This window comes from Ursus maritimus, unplaced genomic scaffold (assembly GCF_017311325.1).
Source record: "Ursus maritimus isolate PB19 unplaced genomic scaffold, ASM1731132v1 scaffold_13, whole genome shotgun sequence".
Classification (NCBI taxonomy): Eukaryota; Metazoa; Chordata; class Mammalia; order Carnivora; family Ursidae; genus Ursus; species Ursus maritimus.
Window position 1 is genome coordinate 43,134,886 of NW_024423675.1, and position 25,713 is coordinate 43,160,598.

Genomic DNA, 25,713 nt, shown 5'->3' on the forward strand with positions numbered 1-25,713 from the left:
AGGTATATTGTTTAAGACCAACTTTATCTTTCCCCCTTAAATCTGCCTCTGACCTCACCTTGCTTCTCATTAATTCATGCTCAATATCTTGGATTTATTTTTGAGGTACATTTTATTGGCCACAGATCCTTCATCTTCTACCTACAGTTTCTGTTAGGTTTTTCCCTCTCTTTAGAAGCTCCATAAGCAAATTGAAAGCCTTACATATGTTCATTATTATGCTTTACAATGCAGTAGAAACAATGCCTGTACGAATGAATGCTAGATTGTTCACTTTATCTGTGTGCAGCAGTAAACATGTATTTGCAAACTTCATATTTTGCTCAGTGCTCAGCTCATGTATCAAAAAAAACCCTATTTGACAGAATTCCAGAGTTAAAATTTTCAAACGGAAAAGACTAACCATATGAAACAAAAACTGTGAAGGTCTTAACTCCTAATACATACTGATCATCAATTGAATGTTTATAGGAAGGTCTATGAAAGAGGCTAGAGATTAGAAAAATCAGGTCTGTAGTAGAATGCCAACTGCTTGAACTTTAGCAAATAAATTTATCTTTTTCAGTCTTCTTCCCAAATGGTAACATAAAGCTAATGTACATCCAATTTTTCCATTGCTTTTTATTTTGTGGAATCTGCTTTTTTACGCTGTTGAGAAAATAGTTTACCTAATTCGCAAGAAATAATGATTTTTGGAACACATTCCAAAGCATTTCTGATTTAGATATTTTGGTATATTTTTGTTAATTAAAACTTTTCTTGGGTGCCTGGGTGGCTCAGTCAGTTAAGCGTCTGCCTTCAGCTCAGGTCATGATCCCAGGGTCCTGGGATTGAGCCCCACTGTCAGGCTCTCTCTGCTCAGCGGGGAGCCTGCTTCTCCTCTCCCTCTGCCTGACACTCTGCCTGCTTCTGCTCTCTCTCTCTCTGTCAAACAAATAAATAAAATCTTTAAACTTTTCTTCTAGAAAAAAAAAATCTGTCCTAAGCATCTCACAAGGTATTGCAGAGTACCTTGAAAGTATTATTTGTAAAAGTCTGTGAAAAATAACATAAAAACAGCATACAGACTCAGCATGATGGTTGTTTTTTGCTATTTCACCAAGGAAGCCTGGCATCACAGTAGCGATGCAGGAGCACATGTGTGAGCACGCCTGACACCCACTGTTCTAAGTGCTTGAACCAGCTACCCACCCATCCTCTTTTTTTTTTTTAAAGATTTTATTTGAGAGAGAGAGAGAGAGAGAGAGAGAGAGATCACGAGCAGTGGAGAGGGGTAGAGGGAGAAGCAGACTCCCGGCTGAAAGCAGGGAGCCCGATAAGGGGTTGGAGCAGAAGGCAGGCGCTTAACCGACTGAGCCACCCAGGTGTCCCCCATCCTCCTGGTTCCTTCCCAACCCCGATGGGCCTTCTGCAACCAGGGAAATGGTTTTGGTTCTCATCCCCAAGTGATTTTCAGTAGAAGTTTTGGCAGAAGGTAAAGAATAGGAATGCATCTCCAAGCACCGTTCCTCGGCCATCTCAACTGCCATCACCTTCCAGGCTTGCATGTGCTAACAAGTTTTAATGGCTATACCGACCCAGACTTGAGTCAACAGTTGACTTCATTTTCTCCTCCCACTCCTACCTGACCTCTCCACCCATTCTTACTTGTTAGCAATTAGAGGGATAATTGTGCTGTATGCTTTGGATGGCCAATTATTAAATGTTCAGAAGACACTGTGACCAGCAGAAACTATAAAACTGAAACTGAACTGGGATTAGGGAATATGCGTCTGTGTGTCCTCTCAGAGTAAGATCATCAGCTTTTGAAGTCCTTTTCTTTGGCTATACTCAGGCGGCTGAAGCTGGATGCAAGTGTCTTGAAAACTGTGTACCTGGCTTGCTAACATCCACCTAGGGGAACACCTGGCTGGCTCAGTGGGAAGAGCATGCGACTCTTGAGCTCAGGATCATGAGTTCGAGCCCCACGTTGAGTGTAGAGATTACTTAAAAAATAAAATGAAAAATCAAATAAAATCTGCCTGGGAAAGGAGCTGGGGCCATGGTGGGAATGCGACAGTCCATACGGCTTACTATAGCCAGGACTTTATTCTTTCTTGATGGTATAGCAAGTACCTTTACTGTTATTTAAATTTTATTTTTTTTTGCAAGTAACTTTAAAATTAAAAGTGATACATCTCTTTTTGTTTGAATGGTAGGGGCTTGGGAATGTTATTTCTCCTTTAAGGCAAACTAAAAACAATGATAAACTTCTAAGATTTGAAGGAAAACCACTAGATCAAAAACTAGAATTACTACATATCCCTTAACAGTGAGGGATCTTAGCCTGGGGCTAAGAACAGGCATGAAATGTCTTCTGGGTATTAGCAGGGTAGGAAAGTAGCCCATGAGAAGTTTTTAGCTTCTAGAACAGAATGTTCTAGAATATATCAGAATGACCTGAGAAACTTAAAATAATGTGGTGGAGGAATATATCAGAATGACCTGAGAAACTTAAAATAATGTCTTCCCTCCTCCACACCCCATACACACTTGTACTCACACATTCATCTGTTTCCCGTTTCATTTTCTTTTTTTTTTTTTTTAAAGTTTTTATTTATTTATTCGACAGAGATAGAGACAGCCAGCGAGAGAGGGAACACAAGCAGGGGGAGTTGGAGAGGAAGAAGCAGGCTCATAGTGGAGGAGCCTGATGTGGGGCTCGATCCCATAACGCCGGGATCACGCCCTGAGCCGAAGGCAGACGCTTAACCGCTGTGCCACCCAGGCGCCCCTCCCTGTTTCATTTCAAAGCAAGTTTTTTATCCACAGATAAACACTTTCCTCCATTCTATGGGCTCCCCACTCTACAAATACTCGTTCTCAAGAACCCAAAATGGTTGCCAGAGTAAGAAATCATCCTGCCCAGGCTCATATATACCTTTGCACCTGTAAAAGCTGGTGAGACTTTTGGTAACTTCAACCCTCTTCAGTCTACCTACTGTCAGTGGGGAGCCTGTTGGGCAAGGACAATTGCTTTCAGGCTTTAAAAGCATTGCACACTGAAGGCTGAGAACACTAGAAACCACAGGGGCCAGAAAGGTCACTCAGGCCCGACAAGGCTGAAGTCAGGTTCAGGGTGTTCCTGCGGTGGGGTTTCTCTGCACCAGGAACTGCTGCTAGTGCTCGCTGCTAGAAAATACTAGGAGGACGCTATCACCCTGGGGTGTTGCCAGGCAGTTTGCTGACATATCCCCAGGGGTGGGTGGGGGGAGAATGTCACCCAGTTCACAGCACTCATTTATTTTTCTTGAAGAGAAGGTAAACCAATGTATTAGGTAGCTGAGGCATTAGGAAAAGCCCACTTCTCCGATTCTGAACTAAAAGTATTCATTCTTTGGAGTGGTATTTTCTAGCGAAAACAAACCCTGCTATGTGCTTACAGCATTCGCTGTGGTGGATTTCCACAGGGGATCACCCATCTCACGTTCTTCAGAAGGGACCCTGGGGATCTCCAATCAGTGACTTAACTCCCAGTGAGCAGGCTGGAGGGATCTATGCTCTACTGTGGGTGAGCAGTAGGGTATTCAATGAACATGTGAACTGATTGAGGATTATGGAATGCTTCATTAACCGTAACACACTGAGGTGAAAAACGATGACTTGGTGATTTCAAGGTTGACCTGAAACTGGGGGTAAAAGAGAACATCCACGGATGCCATTTATTTGTAACTTTAAAAATCTTTAACAGGGTTCCAGAAGTGAAACTGGTTAAAAATGTGAGTCCCCACTGAAGCAAAGGGAATGTGAACAGGAAGCTGTGCTAGGGAAGGGTATGAAAGGTTAGTATGGGCAGGTCTTTCTCCAGGTGGAGAGTATGGGTGGCAGATAGCCTCAGGGCTCCGTGCTAACAGCACTGTTATAATAACCTGGAAGACATGTAGGAGGAAAAATGGAAGTATCCAGATAATGATTAATCTGGAAAATGAAAGTCCTTGAGGATAACAGGAAAAAATCATTAAAATATAAGCAATGTGAAGGGCAGTGGGTTTAGAGAACCACTGTAAGCCGAACCAGCGTCAGAAGATGAAGAGCTATCAGTGACTACGGATGTAAGAGACCCTGCAATCAATGGAAACCGGATCCACGTGACAGGGATTCCTTATGTTTTCATGGTTAAAGAAAAGGTCAAAAAATGCAGGGCAGGAGAAGACGCGATATCAGATACAACATAAAAGCACTTTCCTACAACATTACACTGCAGCTACACCAGCGTGCTTTGTCTTCTGGACACTGTACAAGGATAAAGATAAATAACATCTAACGTTTGCCTAGTACAACACAGTTTTCAGAGCTCCTTCACAGACATATTTCATTGGACCCTCCGGTACCTTGGAGTAAAGACCTCTTCATGTCCAGACGACAAAACTAAATCTTACTTAAGTAGGTTAATCACAGAGTCGCTGAATTTCTCAGAGATAAAACTAGGAATCCAGCCTGCGACTTTTGGTTCTTAAAGCTCTTCTTCCTCAACCCCATGCTCATGCTGAAGAATCTTTAGAAAATAGGACTAAAATGACAAAGTGCTAGAGAAGGAACCTTTTTAAAGGTAAGGTAAACCTGTCCGGGTTGGAGGTTGTTTCTTTTTTTTGGCCTCTCAACTACAAATTCATCCTTCAATCTTGCTCTGAAACCGGATGTAGGCCCTTCAGATAATTTCCCTTTGCCCGCTGGCACAATCTTTAAGCTTCGTCATTTAAGGCTGCTGGAGAGACACTGCACAAGGAAGATTCTGCTTCCTGGTCTGGTTGTGCTTGCTCCGCGGGCTCCTGCAGCACACCCTCATGGCAGTCCCAGTGTCTGGCTCCTGCTGTGCGTGAGGTTGCCTCGGCACCCAGCCCCTGCCACAGGAGGGGCTGCCCCCAGCACCTCTCCAGGGCCAACTTGTGGTAGATAGAGTGCCTCTATCTCTACTGAGACACCTCCCAGCGAACAGCTTTCCTAAGCATTGTAGAGGATAGATATCTGGCAAGTTCCACCAAGTTTCTTTCATAAAAGAACCTCTCCACCATCCAGTGGGTCACAGCCAGACCCTATCCAACAAGGTGTGGATGGAAGCCTGGGGAAGAGCACTTTGGTTGGGTATGGCTCAGGGATGTGGATGCTCCTTAGACCTGCTAATCCTGTATTCTTGAGTTCTCTTTACTTCTTACTAGCCACCTGTTGTTAGTGGCTAGTAATGGTTAATTATTCTCGATGTTAAACTTTCCTATTCAAATTAATTTGCCTGGTTTCTCTTCCCTGACTGAACCCTGACTGACAGACTAAGCACAGAAGGAATACTCGCTTTGCAAGATGAAAGCAAAAAGAGAATAGAAACAAAATCTATAAAATTACAAAAGGTATGGAAATTGTGAGAAAGGATTTATTCCCTAAAACCTAGTTTCTGACAACCACGGGTCCTAACTTTGAAACTGCAAATAGGCAGTTGTAAGAAAAAGAAAAAGCACTTCTTTTTGTTACTAAAGAGATGATGCTAAGTGGAGGTACACACTGTTTCAAGACTGGCGTGGATAAATTCAAGGAAGATAAATTTAGAAATAATTGAGGAGGGTTTTTTAAGCTACATAGCATAAACTGTGTATCATGCAATGGGGAACAAATTTAACAGCACATTATGCATTCCCTAGAGGCCAGGGTCATTCAGAGATGGATTATGTTTCTCAAAATGGGATCCAATTGTCTATATGAACTTTTACAAATTTATGTTTTCAATCTGATAAAAATTAAAAAAAAAAACTCCAATAGAATAGTCTGATCATCTACATGGCTGACTATCATAAAGCTGAGCTTTACCACATGACTTAATGCTTCATTATACATTAGTATTTCAGAGCATAGTGTACCAGCTTATGTGGCAAGGGCTGATGACAAATGAACGAGGTTGAACTGGGTATGCAAGTATTGTGTCAGTGCCAAATAAAAGCCAAGTGACCTCACAGTCCACTGTATGAAAAGAGATTTGAGGTTTGAAGGCAGTTTAAACAGAGAAAAGCAATAGGTGAAATAAATGATCAGAAATAGAATTTTACTATCTTATTTTACATAGTAAAATTATGTGTCAGGTAATGATTAATTACTTGATGATTTTACCACTGAAAAAAGTCAGCTAATGTAAACTAATGTTATTGATCAGATAAAATTATCAGTGGCTTAATAAACCTGGTCCTTATAATAACGGAGTTCTCTCTGTGATACTTTTTATTCTTTCATGAAAGTCTCCTTTTTTTGAAGTCAGTGAATTGAACATCATAAATTATAGCAGTTGGGGATAAATATTTTATTTGAAAATCAAACTAACTAAAAGCATAAAATATCACTTAATATATATCTTAGGTAATGATGACAATAAATTTATTTAACATGGCTGAAAGCTTGGTTGACAGCTAATAAGCTCTATCTCAGGAAAATTCTTTTCTTTGGTATTACGGTGGGAAAAATAAAAGATTTTACTGTCCTAGAAAGATATCAATGGATGTCTTATAATATATGCACATCTTAGAAGGACTTATCTTTGCATTGCTGTCAATATTTTAAAACGTGCAGTGTGTGTTTTTAGATTAAGAAAAAAATTAACTTGAGGACCTTTAATTCTCTGATGGCAGCAAACACTGGCATTAGAGACAGGAAAACTCATGAAAGAATTAAGTAAATAAAAAAAAGTCATAGCTGAAATTTTTTAACAGTATTACAAATATTTCTAAAAGTTCTCTATGACTGGATTTTTAGGCACAGGCTAGAATTACCCTGATTTTTTATTTTTGAGAGTATTCTTATGATGCTGTCAAAATAAACACCAAAGAAGAGAAAGGAAATCTTTTTTCAACCCACACTTCTTTCTTCACTGTTGTTAGCAACTGTTTGTTTCTTCAATAAGAAGCCCTACTACCAATATAACAAATACTGGCATCCAAATTATTTTACTGTCGAACAAACCTGTGACACATGAGAATATTATGGTGAAAATATGCCATTAAAGGGTGTGAATATAGTCCAGATCACGTTAAATATATATAAATAAATGCTTCCCTCTAATTTTCTTTAATAGGCACACACAAACCTAACCATCATATTTAAAGACTCAAGAAAATGATATTTTCCCTTTCTCTGACTACAGAATTACTAGCTCTACCAAAAATTAATGAACCCAAATGAAAATAAATCTTATGTTAAAACTTTGAAATTCTGGGATGCCTGGGTGGCTCAGTCGTTAAGCGTCTGCCTTCGGCCCAGGGCATAATTCCAGGGTTCTGGGATTGAGCCCCACATCGGGCTCCCTGCTCTGCTGGGAGGCTGCTTCTTCCTCTCCCACTCCCCCTGCCTGTGTTCCCTCTCTCACTGGCTGTGTCTCTCTCTGCCAAATAAAGAAATAAAATCTTTAAAAAAAAAAAAAAAAAAACTTTGAAATTCTGTCAGGCCTAAGAAGTTCTGGTGGGATTAGTGCTTTGCTCTCATGTGTATCAGTAAAAAGGGCTCAGTTGTTTCACTCACCTCTCCACAGTCACTGTTGATTGGTGTGAGGTAACTGCATGTGGGCTGGCCACTGGTTCTCCATTTCCTGGAGAGTTTGTCATACACGGAAGTGCAGATATCACTGGACACAGCAAAGAAGATGGGACAAACAGTTACTACTACTGTAGTATCAAACCTAAACCCCAGGAGCCAGAATGCCTAGATTTATGTCCTGGCTCTGCTTACTTACCAGCTGTGTGACCTTGGGCAGGCCACCAACTCTCTGTGTCTCAGTTTCCTCATGAATAAGAATACCTACACCTCACAGACTATGGTGAGAATTAAATGTATTAACATATGCAAAGTACTCAGAACAGTGCCCAGCACAATGTAAGGGTGGAAATCAATGTTGCACTAAATTGACTTTGAACAAAAAGTATGTAATGTTGAAACCAAAGCAACTGATGAAGATAGCAGTAAGCTGACTTGATCAGTGAGTATCTTCTAAAGGATTCAGAGCAAATCCTCATGAACTAGCTTAAGTGATAAAAAATAATTTTGAAACTCAGTTTAGTTCTAGTCACACTTAGAATGATAGGGATTTCATGAATGGAAGGCCAGTGAATTGTTCTTTACTAAGCCACCTCTCATTTAATGCTCAATGCTGTAGTCCAGCTGAAGCCAATGATATTGACAACAGAGTCCAAAATATAAGCAAGGGTTACTTAAAGTCTTGTAAACCTTCATATAGGTCAGAGTTTCAGGGAAATTTGTGGCAGTTTACGGTTTCAGCTTGACTTGAGAGAATAACTGAAATATAATTCCAAGGAAGTGTTATTTCATAGCCTGGCACAAATTCAGTAAAGCTGCCAGAGGTCCAGAGATTCTGATAATTGAAGAAGTGATTAATAACTTTTTTAAAGGGGTCAAAATTCACAAAGCTGGTAATAGGCAGCCTTGGGAGATTTCTGATAGGTCTGTAAGCTCACCTGTCTGCCTGCCCTAGAATTCTCTTTGGAGCACTGGCAGTGCCATTCAGCCCTCAACACACATGGATGGGGATGGGGAAAAGAATATTTGTTAGACAGATAATCCCTCAGGCCTCTTTTTAGCAGCAGTAACTTAAACCAGATTTATTATGAGTGTTGATAAACACAGATATGATGACTGACAAGTTGTACCTTCCCTCGTGCTTCTGCTGATTCTCAGGTTGAGGCACAAAGAATATTGAAGAATTGATAGGGGAACAACCAGGAATGGAAAAGACGGAAAAACCAACCAAAAAACAAGGAATTTGGCCATGCACTAACTACAGCATCAGCCCCTCAAAAAACTCCATCTTGGTGCAATTTACATCCTAAAATGCTCATTCTGAAAACTCATGGGGGGTTGTGCCTACGTAAAGTCTCCACAAATTACAACATTTGTGGAGACAACCTGTTAAAAATGCAATGGCGTTAATAGGCAGCCATTATGGTTACTCTCCGAGCAAATATAATTAGGGCATCTTGAAAAAAATATGAAAAGTTCACTAAGAAGGAATCATGACATAGAGAAACTAGGATAGCCTCTGTTGAAATATAACCAAATTCCAAGATACCAACATATTACTTTTGAAAACCTCTAGAGTTTACAGAAATTTTTTTCACATAAATCATTTCATCTTTAGTCTTACAAGAAAAAAACGGCAAAGGAAAGGGAGGTATGTCTGGTGTTTTCTTGTCATAGATGTTGCAGGTGGAGAAAAGAGGAAGAGTGCGTGATGAGCTATCTACCAACCACCTGTATGTACAATCATGAAGACCACGTGGGATCACAGAAGAATCATAAGCTTGGACTCCAGCTGTATGAGCTGGGCCTGCCACTCTACTGAAGTACTCCTCGGGGGAAGGGACCTGGCCTGGACTGCTCACAGTGAATCCCAGCACCTGCAACAAGGTCTGGCACGTGACAGTCTCTGAAAATGCTTGCTGACTTCAAGATAAAGCACTTCTACCTCATAAGGCTGCAGCAGAAATTAAAGAAGAAAATGTATGCAGGAGGTACCTGACACAAAGAGACCATCTAATAAATATTAATTGAATTTGGATACTAATACACTAAGGTAAATTTTATTTCAATCAAATTTTGTCTAAAATCACCAAGAAATTACTTTTCTCTGTCCAAAGTCTATAGGTATCAACAACTTTCTAATGAAATTTCAATTGATTTCTAATTTTAACTCTATTCTGAACTCAGGAGTTAAAAAGGTATAAATTTTTTTGTGAGAACTGCCATAAATACAAGTTATCAAAATGTGTAAGTTTAGAGTCCTTGAGAGCAAATACAAATACACACTACTTTAGTAGACAATAAATGATAAATGAAATTTAATTTTATAACACAAAGAAAAGTCTTCTAATCATGTGTGTATATATATTCCTATGTGTGTCTCTCTCTCTAGGCATGTATCCGTATACATACAGATATATACAAATATATATCCACATTTATAGACATTTGTAATGTAACATGATTAAAAATACTAAGCACACTACTAGAGAATAAACAAATGTGAAAAAACATCTGCCAGAAATGTAAGACTTTTACATAAGAGGAAAATATGTGGACTAGACGACACACACCTAAGCTTCTGTAAGTCAATGAGTAGCCCGCCTCCCCTCCCCGCAATCAATCAACGAATATCTTGATCTCTAGAGAGTCAATCCAAAAATCCTATATTTGAACTTATTTGAATTCACTGAAGTAAATACCTGTTCCTCCAGTGAGAGCTCCCTTGGTTATATCTCCATTTCTCTGATCAACAGTTTTCTACAAAAAAGATTTTTTTTTTAAATATTAAAGTTACAACTGAAAGTAGAGAAAAAAACTCCATTAAGAATAGTTTAAAAAGGGCCACCTCAGTACCTTATCTGTAGCTTCTGTTCGCCTGGTTCTTTTCATAATCTCCTCCAGTCGCTACAAGAAAGGGAGAATGGAGCAAAGGGGTCAGACGCGGAAGGAGAGCCTGGCCCATTTCCCCGACTAAGCAGATGGGTCAGGCAAACACGTGTGTTACTGTGGGCAATTGTAACACCCCCTGCTGCATCTTAATCCGCATTATTCTGCGAAGCCACACGGGTCGGAAGGAACTGTCTGCGGTGACGTCCGCACTATGAAGACGGATTTCTCCGGACGGGGTGATTAACACTGAGAGTCACTTCAGTGTATCTGGAGTGGGCAGAACGCATTCGCTTCCTGTGAGCGGTGAGCTAGTCTCTTGCTCTTGGGGCTTCAAGTCTGGGGAAGAATGGGAACAATGAGCACCGCAGGCTTCTGTTTTAGACAAAATCACCTTTTTTCTTTCCAGGCGCTCCTGCTCTTCTCTCTGGAAATGCTTCTCTCGCTCCTGCCGAACCCTCTCGGCTTCCTCACGAAGGCGAGCTTCTTCTTCCTTCTGGAAACAAGAATGGGGCCTGTGCTTCCGGCCGACAGGGCGCGGAGGCGCAGGCGCGAGGGCCCACGGGGCAGGTGCCGGATGCGAGCGCGCACACGCACGCGCACACACGAGGCGCGGGGACACCTCCCCCGCCCCTGTGCCGGACTCTGGCCCTGGCCCCGGCCGGCGGGCCCCTACCTGCTTCTGTGCGCGCTCCTGGTCCTCGCGCTCGCGCCGCTCCCGCTCCTCGCGCTCGCGCCGCTCCCGCTCCTCCGCCTGTCGCCGCAGCTGCTCTTCCCTCTCCCGGGCCTGCTCGGCCTCCAGCCGGCGAGATTCCTCCTCGCGCCGCGCCCGCTCCTCCGCCACCTTCTGCGCCAGCTCCTCTCTCTTTTGTCTGGAAAAAGACACAAAGCAGAGATACACCAGGGGAGCGCTCCTGGAAGAGAGGCTGGAGTTTGTGGTTGCGGCCTGGGCAGTCTGTTTGGAGGCTGCCAGGCGCTCAGCACGGGTTCGGGGACAAAATGAGAAGCCACCCTCTATTCTTGCTCCTCATTTTCCCAGGCTCACGTTGCCTCGTGGTAAACAGAAAGAAAATGCAAACCACTAATATTTTGAGGAGAGCTTGTTTTGTGCAAGGATGTGCAATTTAGCTATCTTTAAAGGCTGAGACTAGTTTTATCCGATAATGGGACATCTTAGTAATGAATTTGAACACCTATCCCCCTCCTCCCCCGGAAATCTTTGTAAATTAATAAAGGTTACAATGTTCTGTTATAGGGCAGGAGGAAGACAGACCCTGCAAGCTCCCTGCTGTGATCAAGTGTAGGGTATGTCCAAGGTTGCTGCCTAGCACTGGGGCTGCGATCCTCCCCCAAGATGTAGTTCTGCTTGTCTGAAGAAAACTGTCCTTGACCTTGGTTTTATTAGCCCCAGGACGAGGCCAGCTAAGCCAACAGTCCCTAGCACCCTGCCTAGCAGGCAATCATAGGGCACTTAACTGTCTCACCCAGCTACTCCCTGAGAGTTCTAACTGGAAGAAAACGCAAGGTTTTACCATGCGGCTTTAAAATAATTATTAGAAAGATAATGAGGAAGTATGGAGATTAGAAATATATTCAATAAAAAAAAATCAGACTGTAAAACTGTATCTCTACTGTGGTTAGAATTATGCAAACAGGCATGTGTATGTGTGTGTGTGTGTGTGTGTGTGTGTATGTGTGTGTGTATACATATCTATGTATGTATATAAACCCCTACACTGTTCAGAGACTGGAAAGGATTACCCAAAATCCACTTTTCCAATTACTGAAAACTGGTAAGATTATGGATAGATTTTTTTCTTTCTTTAAACCTTTCTCCATCAATGTTGTTGTACTGTCATTAGAGTAAGAAAATGTGACTTCAGAAAATGACTTAGTGGTCAGAGGCATGATTTTGAAGCAACTAGTTCATTCACTTTCATCACTACTACCACCTCTTGTCTCTCAGACTGAAGACTTAATCCAAGATATCCCTAGGATGTCCCTGCTCATTGAGCAATGTCAGTGCTTTACCTTTCCAGCTCTTCCCTCTCCCTTTTCTCCCTTTCCTCCTTCTCTCTCTGCTCTCGGGCCAGCCGCCTCTTCTCAGCTAGCAGCCTCGTGGCCTCTTCTGGGTCGGTAGTGCCTGCAGAGGTCTTGGGAGAAGCGGCGGCAGTCACAGTGGATGGCGAGGCTGGGGCTGGGGCTGGGATCGGCGATGGAGCGGGGGCCGATGCTGGGGCTGGGGCTGCGGCTGAAGCAGCTGTACAAACAGGTACAAGGAGAAAACCAATTGGAAACAAAACCCAAAGAACAAAACAAAAACTAGCATTCCCCACACCCCAGGCCTAGAATTCATCATTATAAAAGAAAAGGGAATGTTTATTACTGTGTGTTCTCACGGTTTCACTGTATTCTATTTGTTACCAAGCAACAGATAACAAAAAGGTGCATGTGTAAGTAAGACATCCAACCAAGCTGACACTCTGTCACCAAGTCTTATTTTTATACAAGTTAATCAGTTAACAACATATATCAAATGTGTACTTAGTATAGAGTCTCACGTTAGGTTCTGTGGGAAGTTATACTCTATGCAAAAAGCAGATGAGATCTTCCATTTGCCTTTTATTACATTAAAAAAATTCCTCCTCTTTGGTGACTATTCATTACTAGCAGACCAGAGCCTTTCCATGACCATCCTCGGCATCCCTGCCATGAGCCCAGATTCAGGCTGGGAAGATGACACCGGAAGAAGATGAAATCCCTTTTTGTCTACCCGAAGCTGTCTCTAGGTCTGAGATGGGAGGAGCCAAGGGCCTCTTTAGGAGCCGGCACTCGTGTTACCCCTTTGGACCTCCACTGTCCCTCCTGATGCCAAGATGCAAGATGGCAGTACAAGTCCTCTGACCGTATCCACATTCAGGAAATGGCCTAGAGAGCCACTCTATGTAGCCAGGGGTCCCACATAGACACTCCACTGGGAGGTGTGACCACTGGTATTCTAGACCCTCCTTTCAAGATTAATGCATTTTTCTTTGCCCTCAGGATACTTTTTGGCCTTTCTCTTCTCTCTCTTTCCATGCAAACAAATATTGGACCCTTCTACTGTCTAACAACACTGTCCCTACCCCCATCTTCAAATTAAGTCTTAAGGAGAAAACTTTTGAATGAAGACAATTTTCAACAAAAAATATTGAATTCCTAGTTCCAGGTGATTCTAAACTTCTAAACAGCATGTGGTTTAGCCTGGCAGAGATGAGATCCACTGGGTCTTTTGAAACGAATTCTGACCTCCATCAAGCACCATATGTTAGCCAGTGGTCCTTAAAATCCCCTATGCCCAGGATAACTGGCCATTCTACATTTCATCTGACAATCCTGCACAGGAATTGAGTGATGAGCTTAGTGTCTTTCACAGTCCCTGGATCCACCACATACTCGGATTCAGTAGGTCTAAGATAGGGCCAGGGCTGTGTACTTTGAAACATTATAGGAGTGGTGAATTAGAACTATTTCCATAAACGGTTTGAAGATCTTCACTCTAACAGGGCGAGACTACTCCCCTTCATTTGTGTACGAGTTGAACGTAGTCACTTGCTTCTATGAATATGAAGAATTCTAGAATATGAAGAAATTGTGACTTCTGTGTGACTCCTGAGACGCGGCATAAAAGCTGTGGATTCCTCGTGAGGCTCTCTCTCAGATCACACTCTCTGGGGAAAGCCAGGAAGCAAGTCCAGCAGATAGACTGGGAGGAGATCAAGCAACCCTATGGAGAGGTTCATGTACCACGAAATGGAGCTCAGCCATGTGTGTGTATCATTTTCCAACAACCCAGCTAAGCCGCTTCTAAACTCCTGACCCAAGAATCTGTGTGATAGAATAACTGTTGTTGTAAGCTGCAAAGTTTTAGGTTGATTTGTTATACGGCAACGGATAACTAGTATAAGCAATCCTGATGCAGGTTCTCTGAACGGCACATTTTGTGAAAAATTAGACTCAGTCAATAAAAGGAATCATAAATCATACCTGAATTAATACGCTGTGTCTCCAACAACAGGCTTTTGATTGGATGTTTCTTTCTTTATACGTAAGAAACTCGCACGTAGGAAAAGTTCCCCAAATTAACCTTGGAGTAAAATTTCCAAGTCCCCCAAGAAGAGCAAGCAACCCACACTTCATCACAAGGCAGCTGAATCTTACCAGGAGCAGCCTCAGGCTCGGCAGGTGTCCCCTGTTCAACTGTGGCTTCTTCCACCTTCACTAAAGGCGTTCTGCCCTTAAGTGATGGCTCATTGGCAGTGTTCTGGGGTTCCCGCTCGGGGTCTTTCCTCTCAGGTTCCACTCTGACTTCTCTCTTGACAGGGCGGATGTTGCCAGGGGATGGGGGCCGGACCTGAGCAGGGGCAGCTTTGCCCGATCCGGGAGGCAAGGAGGAGGTTGGTCTGGGTGTGCCAGGCAGATGAGGGAAGGATTTGGATGGAAGCCTGGGCAACACACAGGGGAAAGAGAACGGGAGCCATCAGAGCAGACTTGCCAGACCCTTCCTTTCCCCACTCCTCTACCATGTCATAGTCCTAGAATGCCAGCACCAGTAAGGAAAAGAAATGAAAATACTGAGCTGGCATATTTGTTTTTTATGTGGCAACCACAGAAATATTCACTTTAGAGACTCATTCCCACTTCCTTTTTCCTTTCCTACAAGGAAAAATGTTATTCCCTAAGTCAATGTCAAACAGAGTGGAGAGAATAAATAGTTTGCTTTCAGAGAACAGAGGCTACAAATTCTTCAACATGGGATAACCCAGCCAACCTCTTAAATTTCACTTACCAAAGTCGGGAGGGAGCTGGTGATCTTGCTTTGGGATGAGATGGAGACAGCGCCCTCCGAATGCCAGATGTGGGGTAGAACGGTAGGTTTTCTCTCTCCCTCTCTCTTTTATAGCCCTAAGTTCGGAGAAACACATTAATTAGATTTTGCTATGAGAGGGACAGTCCCATTCACAGTATTCAATAGCAGAGCTGTAACCCATTGAGTGACTTTTTGGAAAATTTCCAGCCTTTGTCATTTATATCCATTCTACTCCACAAAAAGCCCTTGTTAGCTCAAACCTGAACCTTACAACTGAATTAACACCATCTGACACTGAATAAAGTTCTGGATGTCTGGAGTTACACTTGTTAAAGAAGAGTACACTTATACTCTTTGAAAGCACCTATACTTACTTTGTGTCTATAACCACCTGGGGCAAAATCTCTCATTGTTTTGTTTAATCCACACAAATACCAAAATAAAAGTCACTTCTATTCTCTTCAGCATTTTTTTTTCTACGTTAGAACATACCACACTCAGCGTTTTTTTTTTTTGTTTTGTTTTTTTAATTTATGTTTCCGGGGCACCTGGGTGGTTCAGTCAGTTGAGCGTCTGCCTTCGGCTCAGGTCATGATCTCAGGGTCCTGGGATCAAGCCCCGTGTCCAGCTCCCTGCTCGGCGGGGAGTCTGCTTCTCCCTCTGCCGCTCCCCCTGCTCGGCGGGGAGTCTGCTTCTCCCTCTGCCGCTCCCCCTGCTCGTGCTCTCTCTCTCTCAAATAAATAAAATCTTAAAGAAATAAATTTATGTGTCTGCTGCATCAGACGTTAATTCATTTTTTCCCTTTATACTGACACTGTATAAATAATTCCCTTCTCACCTAATGGCCTCTTGCTCTTGAAGGAAAAGTCAGGTTCAAGGTGAAGAATTTTAGCTATCTTTAATCTTCTTTAAAGATAAAATTGAAATGGCAGAGTGGGTCAAAACATCATTCCTTTTCTAACTGCGTACTAGAAATTCCGCCAGAGGCGATACCTTGTCTAAGTCAAAATGAGCAAAGGGAAACCCAGAAGTGTTTGGTAATTTATAGTCAACCAAGACAAAAAGACAGAAACAACAACAACAACAACACGCACAGAGCAAGAAAGACTCATTCTAAGTATCTAAAACTCGCCAACCATGTCCTGGAATGGGACTGGATACTTGCTGGAAGGACCGTGTGAGCACCTGTCAGGACTTTACTCTGTGCGACCCTTGCAGGAAAGCAGACTGTGACAGTCCAAAGGAAGGGACAGAACATTATGTATTTTACCTAGCTGCAGGGCCAAGAAGCTGGCAGTGTACCCTTTTTCTCTCCTTTCTGCCTGGTGCAAGCATCAACTCCCCTCTTCCTTCCTTTCCCCCTCTTGTTCCCCTTCAGTGTCCCTTCTAATTGCTTCTCTCCACTTTCCTTTGTAGTGTCCTAGTTGATGGACTGGGCTAGGGTGGGGGGAGAACATGAATATCAAATAATACTCAGTGTCTTCCTGGAATTTCTAAATAAAACAAAGACTGGGGCAGGAAAGAGCTTTACAAGATGTATACCAGCTCTATATCACTTGTGGCTGCATGACCAGCCTTTGCCCCCATTTCTGGTCCCAGAAGGTGGGAGGTGGGGCCTCAGAATGCAGCTGCTGTCCTTGGGTAGCAGAAGTGGCAGCTAGCACAGGGGACCCTTTTAGCTGCTATACTGGGTGGTAGTGATGTCTCTGGCTTACCAGTGCCAGAGCAGAAGGCCCAGGGCTCTTCCCAAGGGAAGCTGGTGTTAAGCACCTCAAGTAGTTTTTTTTCCCCCCTTTCCTCAAAACATTTTAATTTGGCTGAAGTCGAATTAAGGAGAGATCTGGGTGAGAAAATAAATCAGGAAGGGTAATTTGTGATGCCGAGGAAACGGATGAATTTCATCATCTGTGTCTTGATAAGACAGGCACTGAGGGAAAGAACCTACAAAAGAACTGTATCATCCTTCTTTGTGGATTAAAAAAAAAAGTTAAAGTGCCATTGAGCCAATTCTTCCTTTCCTAAAACTGCTCTCCCTTTAATCATCTTAAAGGGGTAGGGAAACAAGCAAAAAGAGAGGTTTAGAAAAATGTTCAGTACTTGAGACGACATCCTCAGGCAGGTAGGTGGTTTAACCCTCTTAGGATCTTTTAGATGCTTTCTCACTAGTCTTGTCACCCCATCACCTACTTGGGTACCACACATGTACAGGCATTCCTCCCCCTCCCCGTGTTAACAGCCAGTGGTCTCTTCAATACTCTCTCCCATTGACATTTCCCACAAAGTTAATGTGGAACATACACAGCAAGGTGCACATGTCAGCGGACATTGTACCACCAGGACAAAGACTTTTGTTTTACAATTAGACTTCGGTTTAGAGTACAAATAACGTTCAAGAGAGACAATATAGACTGATACTCCAAGGCCCTGCTGTCCAAGAGAACATTCTGTGATGATATAAATGTTCTATATCTGTGCTGTCCAATAAGCTAGCCACTAGACACATTTGGCTGAGTTTAGACCTAAATGAATCAAAACTAAATAAAACTGAAAAGAAAGTTATGAAAACATTTCTATTTATAACAGCATCAAAAAGAACTAAATCCTTAGGAATAAACTTAACCAAGAAGGCAGAAGACTTATACACTGAAAACTAAAAGACATTGCTAAAAAAGTACACAAGCGGGAAGACACTGTGTTCACAGACTAAAAGACTTATTGTTAAAATGTCAATACTACCCAAAAGGATCTACAGAGTCAAAGCAACCTCTATCAAAATCCAAGGTCATATTTTGCAGAAATAGAAAAAAATCTATCCCAAATTCGTATGGAACTTCAAGGGACCCTGAAGAGACAAAACAATCTTGAAAACAAAGACCAAAGTCGGAGGTCTCCCACTTCTTGATTTCAAAACATATTACAAAGCTACAGTAATCAAAACAGTGTGGTACTGACATAAAGAGAGACATGGAGACCAATGGAGTCAAGAGACTGGAAATAAACCCCCATGTACATGGTCAAAGGATCCTCAATAAGGGTGCCAAGACCACTCAATGGGGAAAAAGTCTCTTCAACAAATGGTGCTGGGAAAACTGGATATCCACCTGCCAAAGAATGTAGCTGGACCTGACACCATATACAAAAACTAACTTGAAATGAATTAAAGACATAAATATAACACTTAAAACTATAAAATTCCTACAAAACACAAGGGAAGCTTCATGACACTGGATCTGGTAATGAAGGATTTTTTTGGATACGACACCAAAAGCACAGGCAACAAAAGCAAAAACAGACAAATGGGACTGCATCAAACTTAAAAACTCCTGTGCATCAAAGGATACAATCAACAGAATAAGAAAGTAAACTACAGAATAAGAGAAATACTTGCAAATCATATATCTGATAAGAGATTAATATCCAGAATATGTAATATCTAGAATATGGACATATCCTACACTCAACACAAAAATTAAAATTAAAGATTAAATAAATTAAAGAATAAGATTAAAAAATGAGCAAAGGACTTGAATAGATATTTCTCCAAAAGAGATATGTGAATGGCCAACAAACATATAAAAAGATGTTCAACATCACTGATCATTAGAAAAATGCAAATCAAAATCGCAGTGAGACAGCACCTCACACCATTAGGATGGTCACTATAAGACAAACAAACACCCAGAAAATAACAAATGTTGGTGAAGATGTGGAAGAAGTGGAACCCCTCTATACTGTTGGTGGAAATGTAAGTAAAATGGTGCATTTGCTATGGAAAACAGTATGGCAGTTCTTCAAAATATTAGAAATAGAATCAATACAAAATCCAGCAATCCCACTTCTGGGTATATACCCCATAGCACTGAAGGCAGGATATTGAAGAGATATTTGCTACCCACGTATACAGTGTATACAGCAGGGCGATTCACAGTGCTGTTCATATTGAAGAGGCAGAAGCAACTCAAATGTCCACCAGCAGATGAATGGATTAACAAAATGTGGTATACGTGTACATGTGTGTGTTCCTGAGTCTACACACGCATACATACGTACAATGGATTTAGCCTTAAAGAGGACGGAAATCCTGTCACATGCTACAACATGAACAGACAGACCTTAAGGACATTATGCAAAGTGAAATAAACCAGTCGCAAAAGGACAAATGCCGTGTGATTCCATTTATATGACGTGTCTAAAGTAGTTAAATTCAAAGAAATAAAGTAAAATGGTGGGTTGCTAGGGGCTGGGAGAGGAGGAAATGAGGAGTGGTTGTTCAGTGGGGATAGTTTCAGTTTTGCAAGATTTAATATATGTTCTGGGGATAGCCTGTACAACAAACAATGTGAGTGTATGTAACACTACTGAAATGTACACTTAAAAATAGTTAAGTGGTAAATTTTGTTACATTTTCTTTACTATAGTTAAACATTTTTAAAAAGGAAACTAAATTTAAAATTCTGATTGTCATTCTCACTAGCTGCTTTTTCTTTTTTTTTCTTTTTTTTCTACTAGCCACTTTTCAAGTGCTCCATGACCACAGGTCACTGGTGGCTCAACTGAATGCCACAGGGCAGCTTTGGGGTATGAAAGACTTGTAAGTCACTTCCAGAAATAGGTATTTATGTAAATATTTGGTAAAGAGGTGAAAAGATGACCAATAAATCAAATACAGGAAGACAAAGCCCTCAAAAAAAAAAAATTAAAATGGGTGAGAAAAGTGGAGCTTCTGAATCATGTGATGACAAATCCCTCTCTTTAATCTGTTGGCCAAGGGTCAGCTCTCATCCTTCCCTCCTGGCGTGTTCGGTTGTGTTTTTATTCATAGCAAGATGCTTTTCCTTTGCTAAGTGCTACTCTCTCTCCAGTAAGTCCCCAACCTTTGGGGGCAAAGCTGTTCTGACTAACCACTGCTTTTTATCCACAGCTAGGCTCTCCGAAGCACCAATGTGCTAATGATGAACCTCGACCCAGACATCAAAGGTAGTTTCACCTCCAAGCTTCACTGGCAAGACCTCCCTGCAGGGCTGGAGGTCTGACTCAATCAGGAATTAAACACTGATTCCTGAAAGCCTGGGGCTTGGAAGAAAACTGCTTGTAGGCAAAGCCATCAAGCTCTCACAACCCTCAAATTATTTTCAAACATCTAAGCAAAATCCTTTTAAGTCTCCATCAACTTTATTAATCTCAACCATTCTGGGAAGTTAAGATTAAAAAAAAAAATTGTTCGGCCTTTCATTAAACAGGTCATGGTATTCCCATGGGAGAGAGGCAATGCCATCTGGTTGACTGGGGAGTCCTTTAAGAGGAAGTAAAATGACTGAAGACCACACGACAGTATCTACTTCTTTCAATGGATACTAAATAACACACAGTTTGAGGAAAAATGATTCTTAAAGACACACAAGTTACCTCATTGCATTTACGGCATGAAATTAATTATAGGTGAAAACTCATGTGAGCTCAGCACCTTGCCAGTAATTACAAGTACAAATTATATTCTTCACTTGCAAAATTTGAGTCTATAACACAGCCCAATTGCCTTTCAAGAATTCGTTACCTAGCAAATCACTAGTGTTTTCAAAATACTTTGTTACTGTATTGTAAGATTTGGGCCTTGACAGGGATTAGCTAAGCAGACAAAAATTCTTTATTTTGCTTTTCGGTGAACCACTTTTAGAGTTCAGCCAGCTCCTGGACATGGTTTAACAAAATGCAGAGGCAGCCACTCAGGCCCACACCCCCCTTCTGGGGCTTTCTGACTTGCAAACCTGAAAAAGTGTGCTGGCATAGCCTTTATTCGCACGAGGGCTCCCATATGTTATTTCAGCTACACACACACACACACACACACACACACACACAAACTGAAATGAAGGATGGTTTTCATCCTCAAATTCACATTTTTAGGGGGAGCCCAACTCCCGAGTGGAGAGGAAGTGTGGGGACTCTACTGCCCAGGTGTGGGCACCTCCCACTCTGACATCCACATGGCACCTGGGGCTGGTGTTCACTCTGCAAAGAAACAGCACAGACTCTCCTGGCTGTTCCCAACGGCTACTCACCGCGGGGCAGTGGACTGTCCTCCTTCGCGCGGAGCCCTCCGGCGGTGTTACCAAGAATTTTGGTCGATCCGTCAGATTTCTAGAGTGTGCAGCTTTGTAGGGCATGGTGTTGATGGGGCTGCAAGATGCTGAATGAGGACAAATGGGGATAACTAGGGTGTAGGTGATTGTTTTACACACAAGAGTGCCAGGGGAGCAGTTGAAGGAAAGCCAAAAGTGGGTTCAGGAAAAGGAGCAAAGCAGAGATAGAGAGAAAAGTAGGGAGAAGAAGTTATTACCTAAAGGTGTCCAGAACCATCATATTCAACTCTCCTCACAGTCCCATCAGTTTACAGTGTGTCCAAAAAGAAGCCACGTCCAAGTGAAAAATCTAGACTATTTAAGTTATTTGGCTATTTAAATAGTGATTAAAGATACAGATGTACCCTAATAATTAAGGAAAGCAATGGGCTTGTATTCCTATGAACTGATGGTTCTGGTAAAACACTAGATTAGTGACAGATCATTTTTGTATAAGGACTGTTTATAATCAGATTTTTCCTTTTTAGCTTTAAGCTGGAACAAAAGGTGGAGGGACAGAAAGTAAGCAAGCAGGCAAGATAGACTCCAACTATTTCAGGGGTAAAGTTCAACAGCCAGTGGAAAAAAGCAACGGCAGGTTTACAAGTTAAACAACCAAGTCATACTACGTGTTAAGACTTGTTACAAGGGTAACTAATAATTTCCAGAAACAAATTCTGTAGATGTTTTGTCCATTTAAAGCCAAATCAGATGCATGGCTTCTGGGTTTTCCCAAAAGCCAAGGCATCTGATGGTTTAGAACAAGCAGCAGAAGGTATAGGGATATGGGATGTAATCATTTCAAATGGTGAACAGAACATACATATGTCAGAACTGCCAAAAATAAAGTTGAATTGTGACTTTTACTGTTTTACTCAGGTTGGGATTTTTTTTTTTTTAATCGCAGTTTCTGACTATTCACCTTCACAGGAACTCCGTCATTAATCAGGTGATTCTGAACAAAAAATGGGTTTAAGGAAGTTCACATAACACTACATAGGTGTCAAAAGTGTGCGTACTAAGGTTCCAAGGTTCCTTTTCAGATTTCAGCCCGAAATCTTGTTCTCCAGCAAAAAAAGAAGACAAACATCACTCCTGAGGAGAATACTATGTGATTGGATTATGTTATAAGATGACCTTACCCACCTATAGCCATTGTAGCAAACTTTTTAAAAAGACCATTACTTCAGCTAAGTATAATAGTATTTATTAATAAATTAAAAATTCAAAAGTTCAAAAGACAAATTAGGAATTTTGGAATTAGAGAATTAAAAAATGTTTGTCATTTTGGTTTAATCTACAGACAGAAAGTTGATCAGATTGCTGCTCATTTATTCACATGCTCTCTTATTAAACGATTTGCAGTATTTTCCGGTCATTGCTAAATGGTCAAGGCAATGGGAATGGACTGGAAATTGCATTCTCTTTTCCAGTCCTCTGAAAACAACTCTATTGCTTCAGGAAAAACTAAAACACTTTGCATTCCCCCTTGGTCCTCCTTTAAAGAATACGTGTATCTTAACTTGGGAGTTGACATAAAACTTTGCTTCAGACCTTATTGGTGAAGGAAGATTGCTTTTTTTTGTGAGAAAGGAGAAAGAACCTAACCTAGTCTCATTTGGCTTCTTGTGATCACAGGGGAAACTACTTGAAAATAACCTTTTCCAAGAGCCATAGCAAAGCCTCTGCATTTCCCAGACACGGAAGAGTTCAATAATGCAACACTCTTCCAAGCCAATCAAATGCATTTGAAGAATAACATCCTGGCACAGGGCACTTCTGTGGGATTAATAACCAGGAGAGGTGCAGGCTGCCCAGGGCACAGCCAGAGGCCATTTACCTTGCTCCAGAATCAAGAAACACTAGACCACAAGCCCTGCTTTGAGGCCAGGGTCTGACAGGAAAAAGGAAACACAGAAATAGGAGTTCATCTTCCTCCAGTGAAAAATAATTTTGGGGGTATCTAGGGAACATTTCCTGAGATGATCATGGGTGTACACCAATCTCATCACGCCTCTGGTTCATTCTTTATTACAGTGCTGAGGTAATATTAAGCAAAGGAAAAAATATCCTTAAATCTATCTAGTGTAGTTTGTACAAAAATCCTCAAACTTAATTGTTCAAGGAACATCGTCTGGCTAAAACACACACTGTGAATTCTTTCAAAGGACATTGTTTCATGGAATTGGTGGTTGTTGTTCTGAACAGCAACTACTGAAAAACCTGAAAACTTTAAATCATTTATTGGAATTATCTTGCCCTTCTGAAGAAAAGAGTAAGTGCAGTAATACAGCTATTTTTATTTTCCCAGAGTGCTCTTGGTATCCCAAAGTAGTTTCATTAAACATGAAAACTCTCCTATGGAGTGTCCAGTAGAAAGTCTTCTGTAATATCTCTACTTCCTTCCACTCTTGGTAGCAAGTGGGCATTAATTTAATTTATTCAAGATCTTCTAAATGAACCATGTGAAAAGGTGCAGAGAAAAAATAATGCAGTGCAAGTAGCTGGAGTAGAGCACAGAGAATAAAAAACTTATAAAGTAAAATAATAATATTAATAACATTTATTGAGGGCCTACTATATGTGGGTACTACTCTAAACATTTTATATGTATCAACTCTTTTAACCCTGAGCTGTGATAATCACATATATTTTAGATGTATTTTAAAAAATGGGTGCAGAGAAGTCAACCCAAAGCAGTCGCCACAAATGAGAGGTAGGAGACTCCTGCAAATTTCAAGGGCTCTTTTTGCTCGTTCTAGGAGTTTGCATCACCAAACACCCCAGGGGTAAGGATGGCTGTTTCGATCTGCTCTTGTAATCCTGGCTCTGGATGCAGATCACCCTCTCGCCAATGGCCACCGGATAGAAGATGAACTCAAGAGACAACCGTAAAATGGAAAGACAAGGAAGAATAGTCATGGAGAGCAGATGGAAAAAGGAGAAGTGATGAATACAGTGTTTTTGACAAGATAGACGTAAGGGATGTTTACGTAGATAATTTCAAATGGAAAAAAAATTAAAACAACAGTTTTGGTTCATTAAATAGAAGCTGTATCAATGCAATAATAAGGTAACAATGATCTGAGGAATGTATTAATAAGAGCGGCAACTCAAGTAAAGGTGTACGCACTGCTTCACAGTGAAATAAATTACAGAAATGTATTCATTTGTGAAATGGAGAATGGAAAAGTTGCAAAGTAGAGAACAGCCAGTTAGCAGGTGAAAAGCACCCTGATCGAGTAGAACAGTGAAGAGGGAATGTGGGAAGACGGGCTGGCAGAGTGGGTGGAGAATGAGTGAAAGATGTCGTAAAGGACCAGAGGAGGAGCAAAAAGAATTGACACAAGTTAGCAGTGACAGAAACAGCAAAGACAGACACTTTTTCAGCTGCAAGGCAGTCATTCAGTATGAAACAACATACGGGGTGGAGATGCCAAAGCATGAGGGCCCTAGACTATTTAGCTCCTACGAAACAGGACTGAAAGCAATGTTTCAGTTTCTTCAATTAGCTGGACATATGGAAAACCTTTCATGACTTGTGTAAGAGTATGACATTCCCAGACAGGAAATAAACTCTCTTGAAATAAGTTGTACTTTCTCCCCTGGAAAAATCTCAGAGGCGATGTGACAGCTGATAGGAGAGTTCCTTCACAGGAAACACAGAACACAGTGGTCCAGCTAATTGAATGCACAATTGTCCACAGAGCGCGTCACCCCAGGCGCCGAGGATGGGGGGGGAAGCACGTTTAAGACCCAATCCACCAGTCAGAATTCTAAGTGGCTCTGGGATAAGTCACTCATTATCACCGCACTTGGTTTCCACAAGCAGGTGGGGTAGGAATGTCTGCACTTGCTTTTTCGACTGCCTCCTGGGGGTATTGTGAGAATTAGGGCTGTTATTAGCTCACTGGGCACCAGAGATGAAAAAAAAAATCATAAAACCACCAAGAATTATTTGCAAAGAGGGCTAATGAACATGAAGAGACTTGCAGAGGCCAAGCATTTCTAAAGGGAACTTTACAAAGAGGCTGTGTAATTTCCCAAGTGCCAAAGACAAGGCCTGCTAGCCTGGTTACAGAGATAGACCAATCGTGCCCAGAGATATTTGGGAAAAACCAAATCAACTCACCATGAAAGAGACGTTGCCAAAAGCTGAGTATGTATCTTTCTTTCCAGCTAGATATAGGCTCTCCACTAACTTCTCATTAAACTAATTGGCTCATTCAGGCATGCTTTGCATTTCAAAAATGTAGAGGAGTTATAACTAATTATAATAACTAGTACTTGGCACATGCTCCATATTTTCAAAGT

General features: G+C 41.6%; 1 protein-coding gene across 1 annotated transcript in view; it reads right to left on the reverse strand.

Annotated features, from left to right (window-relative positions):
* Window positions 1–25,713, reverse strand: part of MAP7 (microtubule associated protein 7) — a 140,083-nt gene that overhangs the window by 3,513 nt on the left and 110,857 nt on the right. The window contains exons 8-16 of the mRNA XM_040627838.1: window positions 21,340–21,467; window positions 15,260–15,375; window positions 14,632–14,915; window positions 12,463–12,691; window positions 11,108–11,303; window positions 10,826–10,927; window positions 10,399–10,449; window positions 10,245–10,302; window positions 7,531–7,633 (exon numbers count right to left, since the gene is read on the reverse strand). Coding sequence (XP_040483772.1) covers window positions 7,531–7,633; window positions 10,245–10,302; window positions 10,399–10,449; window positions 10,826–10,927; window positions 11,108–11,303; window positions 12,463–12,691; window positions 14,632–14,915; window positions 15,260–15,375; window positions 21,340–21,467 — 1,267 coding nt within the window. The remainder of the gene's footprint in view (window positions 1–7,530; window positions 7,634–10,244; window positions 10,303–10,398; window positions 10,450–10,825; window positions 10,928–11,107; window positions 11,304–12,462; window positions 12,692–14,631; window positions 14,916–15,259; window positions 15,376–21,339; window positions 21,468–25,713) is intronic.